This window comes from Hydractinia symbiolongicarpus, chromosome 12 (assembly GCF_029227915.1).
Source record: "Hydractinia symbiolongicarpus strain clone_291-10 chromosome 12, HSymV2.1, whole genome shotgun sequence".
Classification (NCBI taxonomy): Eukaryota; Metazoa; Cnidaria; class Hydrozoa; order Anthoathecata; family Hydractiniidae; genus Hydractinia; species Hydractinia symbiolongicarpus.
The window spans coordinates 20,037,829-20,064,568 of record NC_079886.1 but is presented as its reverse complement, the minus strand read 5'-3'; the positions used below and the strand labels follow the sequence as shown (position 1 = coordinate 20,064,568).

The 26,740-nt window shown below is 33.3% G+C and overlaps 1 protein-coding gene across 1 annotated transcript; it reads right to left on the bottom strand.

Moving 5' to 3' along the window:
• Positions 1-15,538: 15,538 nt before the first annotated feature.
• LOC130621164 (protein rolling stone-like) lies at positions 15,539-20,218 on the bottom strand. Its single transcript, XM_057436479.1, has 2 exons — positions 20,055-20,218; positions 15,539-16,472 (listed from the first exon to the last, which is right to left on the bottom strand). The coding sequence occupies exons 1-2, from the start codon at positions 20,130-20,132 to the stop codon at positions 15,651-15,653; spliced, it is 900 nt and encodes a 299-aa protein (XP_057292462.1). The 5' UTR covers positions 20,133-20,218; the 3' UTR covers positions 15,539-15,650.
• Between the last annotated feature and the right edge of the window lie 6,522 nt (positions 20,219-26,740).

Sequence of the window (26,740 nt, the reverse complement as noted above, 5' to 3'; positions counted from 1 at the left end):
TCTAACGCAGAAAATCGGGCTAGAATAGGTAGAGTATGATTTTTGAATCCAGTTATTTAATAATAAATTGTCAACATAATCTTTTACCTCCTGATACAATTGTCTGGGTATTGCTCGATATGGCTTGGCAATTGGTTTGTCATCTTTTAACTTGATTGTCATTTTGAAGTCTGAGATATTTCCAATATCATTCTCTGCTTTTGCAAAAACGTCGCACATTTCACGCAACAGATTTTCAACTTGTACTTTTTGGTTTGGGGGAAGATGATTCAAATCTACATCCGGTAGCCAAGGCTCTGATTGCTCATCTGTTTCCTTCAGATTCTTTTCTCTTTCTTTAACAGTGACACCACTGATTTTTGCTGTTTTAGCTGGAATTTCCAATGGTATAACAGCAGATGGCTGATTAATGATACCAATGGAAACTCCTTTTTTTAAAACTATTTTACGGTTCGTAGGATTTTCAACAAACACCGTGACGATTTGGGTTTTTCCTCTTTTTACTCTCACTAATGAATCCCTGAATGATAACTCCTCATCAAAATCACCAGTGACATTTGGCTCGAACAGCCTTGCTAATTCATTTCCATCCATTACAATTTTGGTTTTCCATTCTACTGAAACTCGTTGGTTGGGCGGTAGGATTGTTTTGGTTCTAACTTTAACATCTCCTAGGACATCTCCGAGTTCATTTTGATATTGAATGAAGTCAATGACGGCTTCTGCTTTTTTCTTATTGAGACACAGCAATGCAGCATATAATAAGGGTGGCAACTGTAACTCAGAGTTTAAAACAACGTGCTCGATAACGTTATATCTGATAATGGGTAACGCGATATTGGTTGGTGTAACTAAAAATGGTACGGAAATTGTCTCGTCTCCTGCGATTGTCAAGTTTAATGGTAAAACACCGGCTACACGCACTTCCATATCATTTGCCGCTTTTAACGATATGCCGTTTGCATGCTCCGCGAATTCCTCAATAGGTACAATATTTACGTTCGGCACACGTGGTTGTCTACCCATCGTTGACTAATTAGGTTTATCATGGAACCGGTATCCAATAGAACCTGACAAGAAACATCGTTTATTGCACAATTCAATGTGGGTTGTGTTCCAATCAACTTTATAAGCTTGTTGGCCATTTTTTGGGAAATAGGGGAATTTTGAGACGCATAAAGGTTTTTGAAATGTTTCTCTCTTTCCACTAATTCTAATTCCTTAATAGCACTACATATAGCTTTGTGGTTATTTCTGTCTTGCAATTGACACTCTTTGCAAAAACACAACCTGCAACGACAATTTGAGCATCTATATTTTACATTCTTTTTACAAACACAACAATTTTTGGAGGTCTTTACAAACTCAGCTTCTTGCCTCCCGACTGGAGCATTACCTAGTTTTTTTCTTTCGATTTGTTTTGTGGGCAAAAGGATCTACAGTGTTCAGTTGAACCACACAGGAAACAATGGCTACAACATACAGAGGAATTCTTTTCACGGCAAGTTTTACACTGGTATCTTGGACGAAATAGTTGATTTTGGAAATTTGAAGCAGTGTCTCTTAATTTTTAAACTTCATTGTTTACAAGTGAGAGTTTTGCCAGTTGTGCCTTGATTTTTTGTATCTCAGAAAAAAGTTTGGATTTGGATGGATCATTGGATATACTTTTCGTTTAGTAGATGATTTCCTAGATGCTCAGTTTCCTCGGAAACGATTTGGTTTAGTTTTTGTAAAATATCCTCATCTGTAAGTATTGGATACTGTCGTAAGAGCGGTTTCAGTTCGAGTCTTACATAATAATTTCTAAGACCTGTCAATATGGTATGCAAAAGTCGGTTCATAACCATTGACTCTTCAAATGGACAATCTTCCTCTTGCTGAATTAAAATGATTTTTTGTCGTAAACTCATTAAACGCATAACAAATTCAGGTGCACTTTCATTAACCCTATTCGGTCCGGGGTTTTTCGAACATACTAAGACCGGGGGGGGGGCGGATTCTGCCCCCCCCCCCCTTAATAACTTTTCATAGGATTGTTCAAATTGAACCAAACTTGGCACACTTATAGTACGTCATAAAAGGAACAAAATGGCGGCAATAAATTTTTTCTTGCGTCAGCACATTTTCTGTGACGTCATCAGAAGCTTGAAAATTGTTTAAAATGCCACTATCTGCTTAAAATAAAATTACTTTTGTTCTAGAGCGAATTCTTACATTCTGTTTGAAGTTTCAGAAAGGTAAATAAAATGTTTTTAACATATCTTCCGGTTTTTACATAGATCGAATAAAAAATTGCCAAAAATTGCCGGAAAATCCGTTTTTTCCCGATTTTCGGGTAAAATCCGACAAAATCGGGAAATCGGATTAGTCACGTGTCAAAATTATTCAAAATGATTCTTCTTGACGAAACAAAGTTGTGTTGCAAGTTTGAAGTTCTAAGGATAATCCTAACAGGAGTTATTATATTTTCCCCATTATAAGGATTTCATAGAGATTTTAGGGGTAGTTTCGAGTAATGGCCAATATCAAAGCCTCTGAATGATATGGGACCTAAAAATTTAGCATGCAGGTGTCTAATAGATAAATGTTGAAACTCAGTAAGTATCATAGCCATATAAGAAAGCAATCAGGAGTTATTAAAAAAAAACCGTCAGGGGGGGCGGAATCCGCCCCCCCCCCCGGACCGAATAGGGTTAAGGTTTTGTGAAGTGACTACGCAAATATGTTAACAGCTTTTGTGAAGTGACTACGCAAATATGTTAACAGCTGGTTCTGCCTTCTAGATAGGTTCTAAATGGGTTTCCATGATTTATAGCTTTGATAATTTCAGTTTCTGAAAATCCTTGTTTATCTACACTAATAATTTGATATGACCGACTTAAATAAGTCAAACGGTCCTTTTGTCCTGGTGTTCCTATTGATCCACTGATTTTGATATCTCTTATTTTATGCACAAATTTTGGGATATCATCTTCAAAATTTAAATGTTGGTGGTGTGGATGTAGCAAACGTTGTAAAAGGATTTTGTTGATTAATTTTAGAAGCAATTTCATTAGGTTGGTTTGAAGGTTTTAAAACATAGGCTGCACGAAATTTCTCCTGGGTTGGAAGGTTTGGATTTAGTAGTGGTGATATGGAGTTGTGTAGGTTTTTGAAAATCTAGATGCCTTAACCAGGTTAAATTCAAGTTCTTCAGAATTTAAGTATCTCAACACAAGTCTAAGGACAAAAGTACGATTACCTAGCTTTTCATCAGGTACCTGGATGTCCAATCTCAGGGCAACATGTATAAGGTCTTCCAAGGTAAGTACAGAGCACATTCCCATCAATTCACTCAAGACTTCTTCATCATCCTTCTCTACTTCTCCTCCCTGTTCAAAGTCAATCTAATCTGTCTCCATCACCACATCCAATCTTTAATAGCACACACCCAAACAGCAAGCCACAACCAACATAACATAACACATCACCACAATCCACTAGTTGATCAGGACAATTCTTCTTTTGGTTGACACATAAGTGGCCCCACATTGGCCACCAAATGTTAGGTGGGGTCTATCACATGTGCAATAAAATTGAACAGATAATAAGTGTATCTCACATGGATATCTTCTGTGTGTCACAATTGGAACATACTTGTACAATGTTTCTTATATAAGGTCAATACATTTGTCATATTCCTAAACCACATTAGAATGGGGGAGGGGCAGCACAAAACAAAAGAAAGAAGATAAGAATATAAAGGAGCTGGGACCAAGACTTCCTGTCCACACTGACCATACTCAAAGAGGGTAAACAAACATGGTACCCCCTGCTGCATATTACATATATAAATATACTATACACCAAATTAAAAATTGTCAAAGCTGGCTGTATCTGTCTCGATATAGTTTTTGTTAGCTAGGGGTCGGGTCACTCACATATATCGTAGCCTTATTCATACAGTAATCAGATATATAGGTGGACAAGTGCCTAGATGCTAAAAATAGGATCATAAAAACTCATTTATAACATCACTTAACTTCAAAAATACATTAAACAGTGCAGTTGGAACAACAACTTAGCCTTAAAAATAGCTACGGCTCAATTTTGCATTGGAGTAATTTTAATCTGTAAAGTACAAAGTTTCAACCGCTGTGAAATATAAAATGAAAAAATATACTGTGGTTAAAATGAACAAATTTACTGGAAAATAACTTTTTAAACAAATTTAGTGACCTTAACTGTTTTCGTCAAATACTTTCGGTTGCCAATTTTGCAGAATTGTGCAAAATATGTGCAAAAATTTTTCTTATGTCAATGTACTAAGAATTACTAGAGCTATCACAAAATTAAAAACCTTGCCTAAATTTATTCTTGCATTTTACCAAAATTAGGAACACAATAATACAATGTAACATGCTATTGACAACAAAAAAAACTACATTATTCGCGACGTTTCGGATGTTCACACACCCATTTTCAAGCAATCAAAAACGTACAATGTTCTCCTAAATATATACAAGTTTAACAGCAACCATAGTTACAGATTAATTACTATTTGTATAAATACAATGGAGCAGATCTAATGTTGTTATTCAACTGGGGACTATCCCGCATTATGAACAAACTCTCTTTAATCTCTAGCAAATACCGGTTGTTACCCCTAGAGACATGCTATTATATATATCCCTTCCTAGCTAGTTATGTAATATTTATATACAATAATTTCTAGCAAAAAGTCAAAGCCAGTCATTATGTCATTGAAGTGTGTATTTTATTTTCAATCCATTTCATCTGTGCTCTTTTTTATATAACTAGTTAGCTAGCTATACTTTGCAGGTGAATCATTTATTAAATGCTCTTCCACGTCAATCCATGTCAAACTTGCAGATCCATATATAGCTAACTATAGCTTAATGTAAAAAAACTTTCTTTAAGTCTTTATATAGCTAGCTGTAACATTTATTTCTTCTTGCCAAACTGCACTGATAATGATAGAATAGTGTTTCTTTTTAACCATTACTTTATTCCTTACAGCACAAAATGTATGGCATATGTAGCTTGCAACAGGAAGCTAACCTAATCTTACCTCTCTATAAAAGTCAGTAATTTAAGTTTTCTTCGATTTCAACATCTCACCCATGTCAATATAACACCAAAAGGATTAGCCACACCATTTAATTGTGTTATTAAAAGCAAAACGGCAGTTAAAGTAAAAAATTAGTTAAAGAAACATCAGGCAGGATTTTGCATTTTTGCCTCTTTTCGCAGTACTAACCAGAATAATTGTGAAAAACTGAAATGAAAATTACTTGGGCCATCGAGACAAATGAAAACAAACCAAAAATTTGTCCCTACAAAGCGCTTCGCTAGCTCCCACACCTGCGCGGTATGAACTCCGTAATTAATCCTCGAACATGGAAAGGAATGGGGGAATTCATGTTTATGGTTTACTATACCACACATACTGTCAGATGAATATATTTTACAATTTTATAGGTTCTACAAGTGTATGTTTATAGTGTTGCCAATGCATGGGAATTGTATATTTTTTAAGGCTGAGTAAATACTTAGATGTACCATTTCATGGATTATTTTGATGTATCTACAATATAGGGAATAAAAAAAGTTGACATATGTAAATTTTTAGGGGTACCGCCACAGACCCCGTAGATTTGATGTCATTCACTGTCCCCATTATTAGGAATAGAAAAAGTTGACATATGTAAATTTTTTAGGGGTTGGGTTTTGTGACCCCAAGATTTGATGTCATTTAGTCACCCTAATATAAGAGATAGAAAAAATTAAGATATTTTGTAATGTCCGTATGTATAACTGGTTATACCATCATCATGGATATATCTCTTGTCATCAAAACAACTGAGTGGTATTTTGTTAATCTCATAACTTCCCAATATATGTTTTTCACTTCTAATGGTTCTCATTTTATGTATCATCTGTTTATTTTCAAATAATGTTTTCCTATAATCTTTATGTTTTATTGTATTCTTAATAATGCTTTTCTTAACACCCTTCGCTGTTTTTCCTGATTTACCATTATCTTTAATATACCTGTACATTTTGATTTCATCTTTCCTTTTCCAAATAATTTTCTTATTTTCTGTATTATAAAATTGTGATGATACTTAATAGTCACTATTGTCAAATTTATACCTATCACCCCAGAAATCCATATATGCATCATCGGTTGTAACTTCATATCTTTAGAAATATGTATCTGTAAATAATAGTTTAGCATCATTTTTATACTTTCGTTTGATATAATTATAGTGAAAATCGTACATTAATGTTTTGGATAAATGTAGAATTCACATTCCAACGTATGCAGGTCTGTTTAATGGTAATGTTCCCTTAATTTTGAGAACAGCAACAAGGTTTTCGTTGAATATTTTTGATGATTCAAATGTTGGTTTTGATGTTAATTTCATTAGTTTTTTCTTATTTGTTACAAGTTCGACATTTACACGTTTTCTAATGTATTCCATTGTTTTGTTCCAAATACACTGTTATTCATAAATTTGAAGAAATCCTTTTCAAATGCGTTTTTACAAAATGTTCGTTTATTTGTATTGAAATGAATATATTTTTTCAAACATTGGGATTGATCAAATTCTAATATTCTATGTACTTTTTAACTTTTAATCCTAATGATATATATAATTGTAAGTTTCTGTAGTGCACTACGTATTTATAGTTTTTGTCCAATGTTAGGATTAATTTTTTGACAACACTGATTGATATATTATACTTTTACTGGATTTTTTTATGGTTTGATAGCATATTTTTGGTAACATTCATTTTTTCTGGAGCTAGTGGATAATCATTATGTATATCATGTAGTTCCTTTGGATATTCCAAATCCACTTCAAATATTAACCCTTTGCTGGCGTGTTGAAATTCATATTCCAATATGTCCGTGTCTTAAAGTTCCATCATAAAAAATACTCGTCCTCATATACTCAGTTTTGATTTCAGATGCCAATCAAAAATTAGAAATTACATCAAACTCCAATGAAATGTTGTTAATTGCGTATGTAGCGTCCGTCTTCTCACTCTTAATCAATTTATTGTATTCATTAAATGTTAGTTCGTATGAAAGCCTGCCCGCTAGTCCAAACTGATAGAAGAACTTTCCAGCATTTCAAAGTCTAGTGGAATAAAAAAATTATTACCAAATGCTGTAGATATTGCTTCATCTCCAGTATTTGCAACTTTGTCTCCTGCACCAATTCAATATTTAATAGCATTTTCAGTTTGTCCATTTCCTTTGATAAAAATACCTTGATATATAGCATTTCGTATTTCAGAATATGCCATCCATAAATCATAATATGTGTCAAGTGTGTCACAATTGGTGTACAGAAATTAAGTGAATCCGTTAGAGCATACTCTTATCTACTACTAACATCCCAAACGTCTACAAGATCAAGGATTTTAGGTAATACAGGTCCAACATTAGATTGCCAACAAGTGTTTCTAAACAACTTTAAAGACATTATTAATAATAGACATGTGGATATAGCTGAAGACATTAAAAGATTCCAGAATACACTACAATATGCTAGAAGTAAAGTAGATTATGTTGTTGGTGAGAATGTGTATATGTTACCAAGTGATATGAACCTTAGAATTGGGAAAGTGAATAATTATAACAATGAAATTCTAGTATCTAAATCTGGTTTTGGTGTAGGTAATAATCTTAAAATTACCAAAAGAGAAGAAACCAGATCCAACTACACCAAAGAAGAAGAACCCAGATCCTATACCACCAAAGAAGACAGATCCTACAATTCCAAAGAAGAAGACTACTAATAATACAAAATCAGAAGTACCGACAGGTGAAATAAATCATGCAGAAGAGAAAATAGCTGTAATTTTAACTATAACTATTGCGTTTTCAATATGGTGGTATCTTTTTTAGATAGATTATCCTCTTTTTCTTGTCATAAAGTATGCATAGATTAACACACATGTACCCGTAGTAAGTGCCCAATACATTTTGTGATAGGCATCCAATGGCATCCTTTTTTACACCAGAATATGTCGCAATCCACGTAATATGTCGCAATCAACGGTAAATGTCGCAAGCCAACAGTAAATGTGGCTACCTTAACGGTAAATGTCGCAACAGCAAATGTTGCACCAAAATCGATGATCAACGGTAAATGTCGCAACAGAAAATGTCACACCAAAATCGATGATCAACGGTAAATGTCGCAACAGCAAATGTCGTAACAAAATAGATGATCAACGGTAAATGTCGCAACAGCAAATGTCGCACCAAAATCGATGATCAACGGTAAATGTCGCAACAGCAAATGTCGCACCAAAATCGATGATCAACGGTAAATGTGGCACAGATAGAAAGCAACATATTACTCTCAAAATGTTTTACAACATAAGTATCACTGAGGGAAGGAATAAAAATTTGGAAGAAGCTAAAAAAGTTTTTCTTACATACGCAAATAATCCTAGCAAACTAAACTTTAATGTTGTCTCGAATTAAACACCACTTATGAAAAGACCACTTCCCTACGATTTTGTAATGTGTATTGAAAGGGAAGACGTTAAAACAAAAGTTCGACAAATCGTCAAAATAAACTTTTTTTTTGTTTTTTGATTCGGTGCCCTACTCTCCAGTGGAGGATTCGAAGTATCGTATGTAGAGAAAGGATGTTGTGTAAGTAAAGGGATGACCTATATACCACTTCTTATACCACTTTCTACTCGGGTAGTGAAATTGATACGTGATAGAATCAAAACAACCCGACCTGGCGTAAGCGGTTGGTAATTTTGAAGGGTCTGTTTATAACGGAAGGGTTACCTCTATATATTTCTTTCTCGATTTGTTTGTGGGCCATGATTAACAGATTTGGTAAGTAATCGATAACAAACCACGTACAATGATTTGCGAGGTGAAAAAGGAAAGGGAAAAATCTGCTCTCTAGTTGCTTAAAAAGACTAAGTCACTGGAATGGTAAGCATCTGGAATGGTGAGATTTTAATTGGTTGAGAGCACCACTGCGACTCCGTCCGGTTAAAAACGCCAAGTTAATTAAATACGATTGAAAAATATTTCTATGTTGACAGTAATATAAACAGTCTCTGTATCTTCTACAGCACATCTAATTTCAAGGCAATCAAAACTCGAAACAGTTTGAAAGTTCAAGCGGTAGTTGTGCAGGTGGTTTATTCTTTCTTTATAGTCAAGTGATATTTAAAATAATGTTATTTAATCAAAAAAAGTTTGAAACCATCAAAAAAAAATTGCGACATTTACTGTTAATTGTGAATTTCTGTGCGACATTTACTGTTGATTTTAACATTCGAAGCAAAAAATATTTGCGACAAATACCGTTGGGTTTGCGACATTTACCGTTGATTGCGACATATCCTGGTGTAACATCCTTTGCTCTATTTAGTATCGATGCGACCAAGGATCCTATTCCTGTTATGCTGCTGCTTTTCCTGATAATTTACCAAGTAGGCCAGCGAGTGCTTTCAACTTGTTCTTTATCCATTCTTTGGCACCTCCTTTGCCACCATGTGTATCACCACCTCCATCACTGGCTGCCACCGCTGCTGATCCACCACCGGTTAATGCTTCAACGAGGAAACCAATAGTCATACCAAAGGTTGTCATAATTGATACTATTGTTATACCTTGTTCACGGAAGAGGTTTTTAATCCGTTCGCCTAGTGTACCTGTTTCCTTATCTTCAAAATTTAAAAGTGACTGTTTAATTTTTTGTATTTGATTTAAATATTCATCTTTTAACTTACTTAGATCTTCATTATTTTTCTTAACCCTATTCGGTCCGGGGGGGGGGCGGATTCCGCCCCCCCTGACGGTTTTTTTTTAATAACTCCTGATTGCTTTGTTATATGGCTATGATACTTACTGAGTTTCAACATTTATCTATTAGACACCTGCATGCTAATTCTTTAGGTCCCATACCATTCAGAGGCTTTGATATTGGCCATTACTCGAAACTACCCCTAAAAATCTCTATGAAATCCTTATAATGGGGAAAATATAATAACTCCTGTTAGGAATATCCTTAGAACTTGAAACTTGCAACACAACTTTGTTTCATCAAGAAGAATCATTTTGAATAATTTGAACACGTGACTAATCCGATTTCCCGATTTTGACGGATTTTACCCGAAAATCGGAAAAAAACGGATTTTCGGGCAATTTTTGGCAATTTTTCATCCGATCCATGTAAAAACCGGAAGATATGTTAAATAACTTTTATTTAGCTTTCAGAAACTTCAAACAGATTGTAAAAATTCGCTCTAGAACAAAAGTAATTATATTTTAAGCAGAAAGTGGCATTTTTAACAATTTTCAAGCTTTTGATGACGTCACAGAAAATGTGCTGACGCAAGCAAATTTTTTTTGGCGCCATTTTGTTCCTTTTATGACGTACTATAAGTGTGCCTAGTTTGATTCAATTTGAACAACCCTATGAAAAGTTATTGAGGGGGGGCGGAATCCGCCCCCCCCCCCCCCCCCCCCGGTCATAGTATGTTCGAAAAACCCCGGACCGAATAGGGTTAAGATCTTAATTTTCTTTATCTATTCTATCTTTAACTTCCTGTTTCTGCTCATCGGTATAGCTCTCATCATCTTCCATTACCTTAGGATTTATGTACGCCTTCTTTTCCCTATTTTTGGTTTCCTTTATTCTATCATATATAGCTTTAATTCAATTTATGAGTTTGTTAAATGCATTATTTCTTAATTTTAGTTCTCTATTTTGTAGCGGTGTATTTTCATCGCCACCTAAGGATGTAACTTTCCCCCCAAAGGATGTTTCTATAGTGTGTCTAAAATCATCTATGGCTTTTGTTGTTCCTTCTAATTTTTTAATATCATCCATTTCCATATCAAAGACTTTATTATCATGGCCTAATTCATTTAAATCTCCATTTAGTTTAGTAGCATCTTTTGATATTTGATATCTGATTTAGATGAATTTTGATCAAAACCCATATTTCTTAAGAATTATACCTAAGAATACACCTAATATTTTCCTATACTTTTTGGGGGTTGATAAATTTTCCCCAATTAATAATTCTTTAGGTGAACCTGTTGCACTAATGAATATAATCTTTTCATCTTTAAATTCAAGACTATCATACAATATTTTACCGCTTTCTGTATCAATTTATTTTCTTTTATTTTAACATATTCTTTATGCAGTTTCGATACTATCGTTTTAGCAATCCTAAATTTTTGTTTTTCAGCTCTTTTAGTTATGTTCCTAATACCTTTCATCAATTATTCTATTTCAGTTATTTGCTCTTCTGACATTACATCTCTATCTATATTTAACCTTGTTTCTAATTCATTTTGCTCATGATACGTTTCATCAAAATCTAATACACTATCATCATTATAATCTTCAGATTCATCGAAAGTTTTATTAAATTCATCGTTACCTAATGTTTCAAATCCTTCTGCCATTGTATAATATATAACTAGAATAATTTATTTTACATATAATATAATGAAACAAATCATATGCTTTGGATATAGCGGTGAAGATTGTTTAGACGCTGAAATAGGTAAACTATTGAATTTGTATAAATATTACCATAAGTTGTACATATACTACAAATGGAAATAAAAACGTACTAAAAAATTAAAATTGGTTATAAAAATGGTTAGTATAACATTAATTGTTGTTGGTGGGATTGCTGGATCAATCACTGCAAACGCTATGGTTCTTGGTACAATTAGTGGAGTTGGTGTTATAATCCAAGGATGCATGACAAAAACTAATATAGCAAATAAAGTTGAAATATGCAAATACAATAAGGTTCCAAATACAATCATTTCTAAATGGAATAAAATCTGAGGATACTACATTTCTATCAGATACGGTGGTATTAGATGGTATTATTATTGAACTATGTCCACCAATCAATGGAAAGAGTAACAGGTATGAGAAGATTTATGGTCCATAGATATTATACTCCATATATTATAACAATTACTACTCGAATTACGAATTACTAATTATTACACTGATACTGGCTACCGGCGAGGTAAAAGTGCAATAAGTAAGTTGGCTAAAAAACCTGGTACAACCAATGACGAAGCAGAAAAATGGCTACTAAAACAACCACTGTATCAAATATATCTACCAGCACCAAAGTATATTCCGAGACCCAATTTCTCATTTTCTATTTATGCTACACCCAATGATATTCAGCAGGTAGATGTCTTGTATCTTCCAAATGATAAGTACAAAAGAAAAACATATAAGTATGCTCTCTGTGTTGTGGATGTAGCTAGTAGGTATAAATCAGCATATCAACTAACTAGTAAAAGATCAAAAGAAACTGTTGAAGCCTTTAATTGGATACATGTTAATACCGAATTAAAATTTCCCAAAACATTAATTTGTGATGCTGGCAAAGAATTTCATGGTGATGTTATCAAAATTATGAACAAGCATGGAGTCATAATACAACGTGGTAATCCTAGCCAACATAGAAGTCAAGGTATTGTTGAACGATTTAATAAAACATTAGCGGATAGAATGTTTAGTTATCAATACCATAAAGAGTTCGAAGATCTATCAAAAAGTAACAGAGAATGGGTTGGTATTGTTGGTATGGTTGGATTGCAAACGGTAGTTAGTGCATTGCATAACGAAAAAACCAGACTAATTGATATGAAACCAGTAGATGCCATAAAACGTACTTCAATAAAACAGGGATTGTCACAGCAAAGTTGATAATAAAACATTGCTAGATGTTGGTACCAACGTTAGATATCAATATGAGCCTGGTGAATTGGAAGGACACATTTATAAAGGTGAAAGACGAAAACGATCTATTGACCCAATATGGTCGGTGGACGTATATAAAATAAAAGATAGATACATTAAACGTAATCAACCAACTAAATATTATTTGGATGGTCCTAAGAGATCATTTCTTTATGAAAAGCTTCAGCCCATTTTGAATCCTTAGATATTAAAGCCCATATTGCTCTATTTCCTGCCTAGATTGTGTTTTTAATTGTGGAAATATTTTTGCATATTCATTCATACCCAGTGCTTGAAGTATATATTTTTTAGTGTAAAGTAATAGTTTATAAAGCTCTTTTTCTTGAAGATATTATTTCGGTTTGTCTGTTCAGTATTCATATTACTGTGGAAAGTTTATCATTTCTTGAACATGATAGTTTAGTAGGCGACGTTTCTTATTTGGTTTGTACTTATTGTATGAGCGAATTATGACAGTAAATAGATGCTGTACTCGATTACGTTCCTCTATTGTTAGATGTGGAAACGGTTGATTCATTATTGTGAAATAAGTGTAAAATATACTATTTTTATAGGACAACTTCTTCTTCTTTAATAGTGATTCTAGTATGGGGATACTCAATAGTATAACATAATTGTATATGCTAAATTGTCTGTATTATTAATCTGACTCCACAACGTTATCACATTATCAGGTACCACTTGATCTTGAATACATAGGAGCTAATTTAGAATCCCATCCCTCTAGTACATGCACTTCTTCCGAAATGTGCAACGTTAGAAAACACTGTATGAATTTATATAACTGGAATTTCATTACATTTTGGACAAACTAGTGTCGATGCTGTTGTACTCTTAATCTTATCCACATCACAAGTACAATCTATATCATCCCTATCATCCTTATCATCAGTAACACCAAAATAATCATCCATATAATACTCTATATAATTAAGTAAATCATCATCATCTAATTTAGACATTTCTATATCTGTAAGTCTATTCATTTATTATATACATACATGTTATTTCTTTAAATCTATTCCATTAAACGATGACGTCACAACTACCATTATAACATTTGAACTTTTTCTATTCCTTATATTAGGGACACTAAATGACCTTAAATCTAGGGGCGTTGAAAAGTTACCCCTTAAAAATGGACATATGTTAACTTTTTCTATTCCTTATATTGGGGGTCCGTGGCGTTACCCATAGAAAATGTACAATTTCCTATATTGTAGATACTTCAAAATAATGAAATGGTACATCCAAGTATTTACCCAGCCTTAAAATATATACTACTCCCAGGCATTGGCAACACTATAAACACTTGTAGACCCTCTCAAATGGTAAAATATCGCCTTCTGACAGTATGTGTGGTATAGTAAACCCTAAATATGGATTCCCCATTCCTTTTCATGTTTGAGGATTATTAACCCTGCAAATAATGATGGGGCAAGCGCAAAGTTTTTCATGTGGTGTCATAAGGCAAAGCCTAAGGGCATACAAGTAGATATAGAGATGGGTGTTCGAGGAAAGTTTGGTTTGGAGAAAAAGTATCCCAAGTCGAAATCGTTTAAAATCGTTGATTTCCTGTTCCGCAAGACCATGCGAGGGACTGTTGACTCTCTCCCGAAGCAAGATTTCGTAGGGTTACTGCTAATCGAGTTTTTGGCGGGATTTGTTAAAGGAATGTTGTTGTTTCCTTGGAAATACCAGGCTTTAATAATTCCAAAAAGTGATCAAACACATACGGCAATACCTATAGTTACAAGAAAAAAAACATTTATTGAATTGTATAATCTATTTCATACATTGGATAAAGTAAGGAAGGAAAAGTAAGTGTGTATTCAAACTCGCCATTTTTTTAAATAAATTTGCGAAACTCTTTACAAAGGTGGTGCTAGTGACAATTTTGAATTCCCACTGGGCACATATGCGTTAAGGTTTAACGCCGGGCGCTGTTGTCCTAAAGCAGGGCTGAGGTAATTTAACGCTGGGTCCTATAAACTTAGCGCTCGGCGTTTAGAAAAATTACGTTAACAAAATGCGTTCCGGTGGGAACCACGCTTAAGTAACACCTACTCGAATATTTTATTGCCCTAAATTCTTACTAATTCTTGCTGACAAAAAAGATAACTTTTGCAATATACCGAATACAGAGTGCTGGTCACGTGATTCTGTGTAACCACTCGTTACTTGATATCCAGACGTGTACTAGTATTGTGTTCTTTATCGGCCACAAGCGGTTTATGCTGAACCACGCACAAAATCTTAAAGCCGTTGTCAGTGGCGCATCCGTGGAGTCTTTGACGGGTGAACTACTTAGCCTAATCATTACACAATTGGAAAAAGATTATTAATAATTTAGAAAGCCATAAATATTAATTGGCAATAAGGGAATAAATATCTGAGATGCCTAAATGCAGATACAAAAAATGGTAATTTAAGTCAATTCAAATACTTCGCGCATTACTACTTTCCCGTAACAAGTTGTGTGTGCTCTTTGGCTTTTTCATAATGTTTTAGCTATTTCACCAAACTTAGTGACTATCTTCACACATCTGCTTCTAATGATCAATTGAAATTTTTATTTTTCGGTGATTATCATAAGATAATTAGTTGATAAAGTTCTTAATGCCTAACTTATACTTTACGCGATGCATTTATTTACATGAAAATTTGCAAGCATTACATATGGAGGTTCTATTTCAGTAAAGGCAAATCAAAGATAATCACTATACTTCACACCAATTGGAACTGATTTTTCTTTTGTTGAATGTGTTAAATACAAGCGTTCAAAACAGCTATCAAGAGGATTATATAAAGTTTGTTTGTATTGCATAGAAGAATACATTATTCGTCACCCGCGTCTACCTCTAACAATTTTCCCGACTTCTTTTCCGCTATATGCTTCTTCCCTTTGTGAAGGAAATACCAAACTATTTGTACAACCATGATTATAAGGAGGATACCAATCACTACCCCTATACTGACACCAGTGCGACCACTCCAATCCAATTTATACACACTGTGGCCCGAGATTTTCCAGTAAATAACGTTGAATATAACATATAAAACAGTTATAGCAAGGGGATATATAAAATGTAAAATGCGAAATGGAATCTTGTGCAGAAGAAAATCAACAACCATTAATGCGAAGTTGATACCTTGGCGATCAACAAGTAGGTATGTGACTAATTTGAATTCTAATTTCTTTCGATAATCATGGACCAATCCCCAATATGCAATTACAACAAGTGTGCTCAAGTTAATAGCCACGTTGAAAACTACCCAAAAGATCTTCAACTTCCACGGTAGTTTTATTTTCAAATCTGTTTTCTTTTTATCAGTCTGAGCTCCATCATCATGAGTGGTTGTGGAATAACTCGGACCAGATTCTGCTGCGTTTATCGGTATAGTCTCAGGTGATTTCTGTGTTGACCCTCCACGACAATCTAAGACAGATTGCGTGAGACTTATACCAAATGCTAGCATGAAGTACAACGTCACAAACATGTAATTCCAACTTGTGGCAAAGATTAACCATTTTGGTGACTTGCCCTCGGAAGGTTCTTCACTTGCTCCAACAACGATGCTCATAACCATTAGCACGATACAATACACAGCAAATATACCACGGGTTACCACAAGTATAATAGGATTCACCGACACCCACTAAAACAAAGACACAGGTAGGTACATCTATAACTTTTTTTCGTAGGAAGAGGAATTTTAAAATAATCTAAGTTATCTCAGAATCTTATCAATTCCAAGTTTATAGGAATACCAGATCAGTGCAAAATCTATATTTTATACTCAGAATGTAATGTTTTTACTTCTATTATTTACGAAGCCAAGTAAATGAAGTGACATATTGAAATCAAAAATTGTTTAGTTGTCATCAACCTGGAACGCAAGTTATACCATGAATTCATTGATTTCATTCAAAATACCATTTAAATCAATGCATGTTTTTAATTGAAAGTGAAGGGCGTCGATACTTAATTTGCCATATGGCGTTTCCTTCGTAATTTAACAGTGAATGACTAAATCTGAATAAATAATGAACTTTGGCGAACATTTTTTGCCAAAAATGGCAAAATTGGCGATTGTGTGTTTATTATTTTTCCATTGCAAATTAAATCCCCTTAAAAAATTTTTTTCTCTTATCACCAAACTAGATGCTAGATTTAAAAAAAAATTCGCCTTCGCCAAACAAAAAAACGTCAAAAAATAATTTACCCCTATCGCGCCAAAATTTGCACGATATTTTAGTGAGCATCTATTTGCAGTACTTTATCAAAAAATTTTATTTAAAGTACAGGTCCCGGAAATCCCCGGGCTACAGTCTGACAAAAAGGAGTCCCACCGTCGGAGCGCCATAACTTCTGAGGACTAGGCTATCATGGAAAGTTTTAAAGAGGATGAACTGAGCTACTCAACAGTAATAAACATGAACAGTCTAGGTCTTGACCTTAGCCACCAACCGCAGCTCAAATATCGTGAAGCTGCTCAGTGGTTAATTGAAAAAAAAAGTCTTTTCAAAAGGGGATAACTGAGGAAGACTGAGAATGTCCGTGTAACCACTTGCGCGTAATTTTAAGTTGAAACTTCGTCCAACTGACTCGTTTGAGCATTCTGAATTCTCGCCCAGTCTTACGTTGCCATGGTCTCTTTAACTGAACTATTACCACTTTGAAGCCACAAAACACGGTAAAAATGCAGATAAGACAGACTAAACCACTATTACCAATACACGCTTAATTTTTTGGCTAAATTCAACTTGAATTCTATCTTGTTTCATTAAGTTGGTCCAATTTGTAATCCATGCAGTGTATCAGCTTTATTTTGGTATCATTAAATTATTACTTCGGTAGCTTGATATTATGTTATAGTATTCATTAAGAGTTTCCTGGCGTTATTTACTTCACAGGCTTTTTAATAAAAAAGTTTAGAAGAATTAAATGACTAATTTCAGATCATTTAAGTAGACACACCTTATTGTTAAAGACCACATCAAACTTCAAAATAACTTAAATCTCATGTGCTCATTGCGTCAAACAAGTCAAGGTGCTGAGAAAGAAACGGCATCAAAGATATATACGCTAAAATGGAATCTCGTATTCTCAAAAAATCATTTTTCTTATTCTCAATGTTCAAAAAGGCAAATTATATTTCCGTTGTTTTCACGGAAAATCGTATCACACTGTGTCCTCAATAATCATTCGCTTTTAGTAAATAATAAACTTTAATGAGAATTTTTGCTACAGCTCGGCGTTACTTGTGCGTTCCAAATTAGTTTCGACATGGGAACTAATCAAATATCTAAAAACAGAAATTTCGAGTATTTACAAGTATTTACGAGTCTATTATTCTTTAAATAAAGGATAAATTTAGGTTAACAGGTAATATTGCTTTAAAGTTAAACCTGGCCTAAAGCTAGCCCAACGTGATTTTTCTTAGTTAATATCAGAAAACAAAAAAACAAGACAAGGAAAACAACTTGGTTCATAAACAAAATTTAACTCACTGAAACAAATATTCATTTCCAGATATTGGATGTAGCCACGGTGGCTTTGTGTTTATATGTTATTTAAAATTAGAGGTTTACTCTGAGAAAAACGTTTCCGTCTAAACTTCCGCGGGAGAAATCCATTTATTTATCCTTAAAAAAACTAGATTTACCAAGCATAAAATTCGACCTTAAAATCTCTTTTGGCATTTGTAACTACTGAAAACCATGATTGTGAATAGTCTACTAGCTACCCTTCTTTGCAGGATTATCTTATATTATATTTTAATACATACTAATAATATTCATATAATTTTGCACCTTTACCTATACTCCATCCCAATTGGCAACTACCGAAGCCTCCAATCAAGATACATATTGTGATATTGGTATGGAAAGGTATTAACACAAAATTTAAATTGTATGGCATAAAATAACATTAAGAAAAATGACTTAATAAATGCAGAAAATTGTAAACAATTAAAAGCTGAAAAAGATCAATTTCCGAGGTTTTAAAATATTGTAAGCATGATGCGGAATTCAATCATCAAAAATTAAATTTTCTTGAAATTTGCGTTTAGATAATCGTTAAGATATCGCTACCTAATAATCTGAGTTTCAGTTATTCCATGGGCACAGATAATATATGGTCCGGATTTGATAAGGTCAGGGACCGTTAATTTGATATCTACATTTTATCTAGCAACTTACGATGGTAAAAATTCATAGTGTAAACCCTAATAAAAAGTCAGAATTGAACGAGGCAATACATGGATTATATCGTTTATTCCAATCGTTTTGAAACAATTTATATTAACAACAATTTCGATTTTTTAGATAAACATCTACTTAAATATATATACTCATTATTTCAATTTTCACTTTTTTTTTCTCGTTTTCAATCGAATCCATTGTTTTCTGAGCGGCTAAAGGCGTGATACACGATCCGATTAATCGAATTCGATTAATTGGAAAGGAAATATCGAAAGGAAATCATCAAAAATCAGTTTTATATTAATGTTCAATATAATTTCGATAAATCGAATTCGATTAATTGGATTGGTATCATCACCTTGCCACCTGTTAAGTTTCGATTTTATTTTAATGCTCAATATAATTTCGACAAATCGAATTCGATTAATCGGATCATGTATCCCCGCCTCAAAAGACTAATTAATTGATCGCTAATGTAATTTATTTATCGTAGCAAAAAGTCAAGCGATAATAAAATATACAAAAATTTTTTAAAAAAAGAACTTACATAGAGTCTGTTTTAATTTTAGAGGGAAAAGATAAGTTTGTGGGATAAAAAATCTATGACTCGCAAACATTGGACGAGAACCAAAACATCTTCGAAGTTCTTTATGGTCGTTGTGTGTGAACCAACTTAAAGGTACTATCCGGTAGAAAATTAAGTACTCCTTGTATGTTGTATCATATTTCAAAAATAACGAAAATTGCTCCCTTATACCTTGAGTATTCTCCTTTGCCATGCTTACTTTCAATATGGCGTGCTCTTGTAACGTGGCTGAGAAAAAAATATAAAAATTTTCCTTAGCTATGTTTTAGAAGAAAAAATCTATAATGATAAATGTATCTTCTTTACCTGTTGTATTTTTTCCAATATCATTGAAATAAAGTATTTTAAAAATTATGAAATTGATAAGAAAGCTGCAGCACTAGCTCCAATCTAATATTTATTACAAAAAAAGTGTGTATTATTCTAATATAAAAAATTAACTTACTCTTGGCATGTGAAAATCAAATGGATTGTGGTGATCCAGAAAAAACTTAACCCACTTAAACTCATCAGTTATACCCATATTTTTCTTCGTACATTCACTACATGAATCGTTCGCATGTCTCTTAAACTTCTGCACATCTCTCTTTGTTGCGTGTTTTGTGGTTTTTTAAATACATCAAGACAACTCTCCCCCTTTGTACGAAAATAATGTATTGTACTATGAAAGATTTTACCTACGAGTGAGAGCATTTTAATTAAACAAAAATATTTACTCATTGTATGTAATGTGCAGCGCACACCTTAGGAACAAATTACATACAAAAGTTAACTTCGTCCCCAACCTCATCGATTTTTTATTAGGGTCTTAGCGCCAAAGTTGTATAAAGGCAGTCAGTTTAACGGTGATACTGAGCTAAAAGTATCAGAAATTTATGTATTAAATATTTTCCTTAAAACAAAGGTTTAAAACAAAAGATTTAAATTAAATAGATTTTAAAAAAGCGATCCTCCGGATCCGCCACCCAACGATCTTAAACCAGATTAACCCGTAATTACTGCAGACTGTACAGAGGCTAAAAAAATAAATTATATTCATTGATGCCTGGAGACGTTATGAAGAGATGAAAAAATTAACAGACCCAGCCAAAATTTAAAATAAACTCTGATCTACATGCGATTCTCCCGTGATTGAGATGCTTTTTAATTTTGTGGGCCCAAAGATGAATTCCTTTTAACTGTGTCCACTCGGAGGTGCAGGGCAACAATTTATTCCATGCGCCAGAATCCTGTGATTTTGTCAGGAAATGCGATCGCGCCCAACACAATTGCAGAACATCATACTCCGAGGACATGATAATGTCTCACGTCATTACTGGTTTTACTTAACTGGGCACATCAAAGCAAGGTACTTAGTATTATGGCTAAATTACGACACTCTAAAAACTAACTGAAGGACTTCTTACACCAGCTTCACAAGTAACAATCAATATTAAACTAGATATTACGTTGGTATCCGCAAGAATCACCACCCCGGTCCGCGCTGACAATCAGCATAATAGAGTAAAACAATTAGGACCAATACAATCACCTGCCACAGCCCATAATAAAAAGAAGCTGACATCCGAGGCTGCAACCGCAGTCGCCTCGCGAAAGGACGAGAACAGTGCCAAGACAACGTTGTAATAACTGCAGAAATTGAACCATTACGCTGCCGTGCACAAGCTCCAAAACCAACGCAACGCAAATTGAAGAAGAATCCTTGGATGACGTATCGTTTCTATGCTCGGTGACTAACGAACAATATTTTATGACTAGATCAAGGGACACCAAATGGTGAATGCGAAAATAACGAATTTCCACCCAAAAGGCCGGGGCGACAATCATCCTGCGCATCAATACCGGAAAAAATACCGGTGCTAGCAGTACCTTTAATGCATGTCCTCATCAAGGCTTGCAAGTAATGCCAGGCGAGCGATTTAATATAACATCCAAAGAGAGGTATAATTCAGTGGCAATACACAAGCTAATACCAGTGCCCCACCGCGGAAAGAATTTGTTTAAGCACTATTAGATCAAGGTGTTAACCTAGAAATAATACAACTGGTTCCTGTTGGTAACCCGACCACATGGTACATATGGATGATCATAGTGCCAAAAAGCGATGAAAGTCCACGACTGACAGTGGATCCCCACTTCTTAAACGACGCAAATAAGAAGGAGAATTATACTACTCAATGACAGTTTTATATGGTAAATACGATCTTAAAGAACACCCTTAAGGTGGCAGCAACCCTTTTTTAGCTGTCTAAATAGCTGAATTATTTACTCGGTGTTTTATTTATACCATTTTTTTTTTTCTATTTCCTAAAAATATAGGCCTTAATACATAATGACATGATTTTACTTAGCATCAAATTTGCTGAGCCAGCAGAAATTTCTATTTAAATTTTTCATAAACAAAAAAAAATTCGGCATTTACGAGCTCCAACTTTTTACAATCTCATTATTTTCAATTGTTTCTGTACAATTCCGAAAGCGCGTAGACTTAACTTTTATTTGGCAGAAGTAATGAATTATTCAAAAATTTTATTTTAAAGAGTAATTGTTGAGGCTGAATATTTTTGGTGAAAGATAATAGTATTTTAGCCCTTAAAATCGTGACAAGTGTGTTATAACAGAAAAAATATGGATATATAGTCTAAAAATAATCTTTTAGCTATAACTAATAATGTAAAAAAAATCTATTTTTAAAAGGATTACTCCCACCTTAAATTGAAACTCGATACGTGGAATAGCTATCAGCATTTCACTAGCTGACTCAGCGCTTGATATGACAACATTCGTAACAAATATCGAGCATTCAAAATCCAAATGAAACAAAAAATATCTATAGAATCAATGATCAAAAAATCCCTTAAATATTCAACTTGCCAAGAATTAGTTTGTGCGATAGAGACCGGATTTTCTGTTGGAGAATATTGGAACCTTCGTAACGAACTATAACGCTTCCATAACTGCTTTTCTTGAAAACACGAGTGCTGAGCCCAGTCAGCTTCAGACGACAACTATTAGAAGAACTTCATTTTTTCTTTTTTATTAAAAACGATCAATATCAACCATCCGGCTGTTACGACGTTTTCAAATGAAAACGTCGTAACAGCCGGGTTTTTTGTTTATTATACATTTTTAACTGAAAATTTCTCAGCAGTTTAGATAACAAATCAAAATCACTTTCTCAAGTGTTTGAGTTATATTTTTAAGGAATAGTAAGGCACATTTGTATACTTGGAATACTGATTAATTCATGCAGTTGTTTAGAAAACGAAAGATGGGTTACTGTCACGTAATAACCTTGTTGGCAAATTTTTTTGAGGTCCCTATTTTAATCTAAATACTGAAAGATATAGGTAAAAAAAAATAACATTCAGTTTAAATAAAACTTAACACATTTTCCGTTTTTTACATAGTTTGCATAAAGAACTTGCCTGAAAATCCGCTTTTCCGGATTTTTGGGTAAAATTCCGAATAATCAGGTAATCGGCTTAATAGATAAAAATAATAAAGATAATAAAAATAGATTGCCTAATAGATAAAAATCAAAACTGAGTAATTATCATAATCATGCCGAAAAAGAGTTATTAAAAAAAACGGGCGGGGGGGATCTTTAAATTATCAGGATAGTCATAACTGGTCCTGAAATTTGAAGTTAATCAAAAAAATGTATATTTTAATTTATTTCCATACGGGTGATTTGACGAAGAATCTTTGCTTCTTCAAACATCCTTATCATCATATTATAGCCTTTTTGGACTTCTGATAACTAATTTTGCACATCACAATTTGGGTTCGAAAATATCTCATGACATCGCTTGGGTTGAATAAAGTTATAAGTTCTCAAGTGTTGCTACAAACATTTTTGCCGTGATTTTCCCGAGTATTACGTCACTTTCGAAGGAGTGCGGTTTAGCTTTTTTCTTTTTATAACCATAATTTTTCTTTTTTAAATTGGTCTACGTTGTGTGTATTGATCTGGCGGGGTAGCTATATTTCCGCACGTTCTAACAGTGTCTATTAGAACGTACGTGTTGATTCCAGTCAAATCAGAAAACTTATTTTATGAAACTAGTCGTTAGCCCGTGGATAATCCACGAGTTCGCCCGTCCTTTTTATACCGCATTGCGTGCTTCTCGCTATTGCGCAGCTAAGCTACCATTTTGCGTGACATACAGACAGACATATACGGGTATTATAATATAGATAAAAAACACATTAAGTATTCAGCAGTAAATAATATATTTTATACAGTAAGGTTGTATTTCATGAAAAACATAATGAACGCATTCGTTAAAAAATGAAATTTTACATTTTATTTATCTTATTTTGTCTTGAGGTAATTATCTAATGCTATAAATTCTGCGGTAGTTTTGGATATAGCAGATAGGGTAATTTCCAGACCATAGTAAAACAAGCAACAATTTTTTTCGAAATAAGAATTTTTTTTAGTATCTAAGACTGAATTTTTAAAATGCTTTGATGGGAGAAAAGCACACAACAGTGCAAGAGTCTCATCACGTATGAATTTTAGAACATTTGTTCCATTTTCGTTAAAGAGAAATCATAGGAAAACTCAACTGTCAAAAGTGCTCTCGTTTAGTTTCAGTGGCATATTATATCGGTGCGATGTGCGATATAAAAACCACAGTATGATAAGTTATCCAATATATCCTGTTTTTTATATTTTTATCATTTAATGATAAAAATATAAAAATGATGAGGATGAAGTCCAAATCAAAAGGAAAACACAAATAGAGTTGTTTAAACATACACCTTCTTTATATAAGCAATCAATTTGTTAGAAACTGACTAGCCAGCCCCAAAAATTAAAAAAAAATTTACTTTTTAATTGTTAAGTGAAAAACTTGTTTTACACATGCTTTCCATCAATCAATCACCATAGCAACAAGTCCAGATTATACCATGACGAAAGCAATCACATATTACGACCTGGTATAACAAGAGATTGGGTGAATATCAATTAAGTTATTCTGACAAACGAAAGACTACTTAAGAATTTACATTTTCAACGAAAAATGCATCATTTCTTTGTTGTGTTAAAAATTTCAGACGTCGAAAGTTAAGAAACTTTTTACTAGTTGACCGCATGCTTGTTTGTTTTCAAAAAACGTGTATTTAAAATTCTTCAATATTGTGTCTCTTTACATTATGCTATTCCCGAGATTTGATGATTTTTGTTGTTGCTTTGGTTTATGGTTTGCTTCACAAAAATATTTCTACATCCTTCTCTAATACCTTTAGAAAAATATAGATTGCAACTGACTGCAATCTATATTTTGACCATTGGAATTTTGGACTGGTTTCCTTATGACATATTTTGCGACCCCTGCCATATTGAATCTTTCGTTTAGGGATCAAAGTTTCTCAGTTTGGTGAATAGACAAAACAATTTTAAGAACACAGTTCTAAATTTGTGCAAGATTTTGGTTTCTTAGGCCAAGTGGTTGCCAAGATGTAGAGGATTTTAAAACAATCCGCATGAATAGAGTTAAGGGTATTCATTTCTGCACGCATGCAAATTTTACGAGTTTGTTTTGAATTTCAATGAAATTAGTTCCTACGAAAACTATGAAAAACCTAGTGCGAAAGAAGCTTGTAAAAACGGTTTAAATTAATAAAAAATGTATATATAATAAAGATAAGTTATTATCTGTCTTATAAGGAAAAGAAGGCGAAAAGGAGAAATTTAATTGTTTTTCTGTTTTTTGTATTTTTTCTGTAATTGAAGAAGTATTCTCATTTCACTATTTTTCCCTTTATGATGCAACCTGTTTTTTTTTCCAAACGTTGGTAAAACTCAGTCCTCGTAAAGATTGTTTTGAAAATTAAACCTTGCAAAAATTAATTCCTTAAGGTACCCCTTATGTCTTGATTTTTGACACAACGAAGCGTTTATGTTCAAAAATCTAGAATCTTTTTTATAAAATTTTAGCTCATTACAAGTTTAAACATTGAGCAAGACTTCATATCATACCAGGTTTTAGTCTATATTATAAACTTAATTTCTAATTAATGTATGACGCACAACTCTACTTAAGATTTTTCTTGATGACCTATAGCATTTAGTTTCATCAACAAATATCTAAGGCAGGCTTTTATAATAAACCTGAATCTGTCACTACATATATCCAGAAATTATTTTAATTTCCTCTCCACTCCCTTTTTTTCCATAGAATGTGTAATGCCGAAAAACTTGTTCAACAAACTGAATTTGAATTCTAACAATGAATCACCAATTTAGCAAACAAAATTTATTTTCAGGTAGCACCAAGCAAGCTAATTATATTAAGTTGGTGCGTATTTTTGTAATCTGTTGGTAAAACAGTCCAGTGTCTTTTCTAAACTTAAAGATAACTTTTCTTCTATATTAGTTGGGCATTATGTTTACTTTTTCTGTTGCTAAAACATAAAGTTTCTGGCCACTAAAATTTCCTCATCATTTTTCGCTTGATTGATTTAACCTATTTCGCATGACGTGTTTAAGTAATTTGTCCATATATTAGCCAAAAACGAGTGTTTCGCTGTCTTCTCTCATATCAAAAAAGCAAAACTTCTTCTAGAAAAGTTAAATTTTTTTCATAAAATAAAAACAATCTAGGATGTGAATTATCTTACAATTCTCAATTCCCTCTGAAACTACCAAAAATCGTTTTCGGTTTTTTTTGCTCAACATACAATAAGTGCAAATTAAAATTCAGATTGGCGCGATTGTGCGCTTTTTACATTGCCTGAAATTTCCATAAATAAGAATAAAATAATGCAGAATTTTGTATTAGTGTGTAGTGATGTTCTTCTATTAATTTTCTTGTTAACACAAAGTGGGCGAAGCCTCTATTGAAATGTGCTACAAAGTGAAGTAAAGTAAAGTATGTTCTTAACAAATCAGGCTAAAAAGGCTCGAAAAATAAGAACAAGAAGCCTCGTGACATATTTTATTGATTCTAATGAAAAAACATGTGTACTTGTTTTGGTTGGAATCTTCAAGCTCATGGGTTTCTTGTTACGATATAAAATGTTTTTTTTTACCAAAAAACAACAACAATGCATTCCAATTAAAATTATAGAAAGGTTTCAAGATTTTAATAGATTCTTTAATAGAGTACTTTAAACATG

Coding starts and splice junctions, on each gene's coding strand:
- LOC130621164 (XM_057436479.1), bottom strand. CDS start 20,132: ATGGGTATAACTGATGAGTTTAAGTGGGTTAAGTTTTTTCTGGATCAC. Junction 16,473..20,054: donor TTGATTTTCACATGCCAAGA/GTAAGTTAATTT, acceptor TCTTTGTTTTAG/TGGGTGTCGGTGAATCCTAT.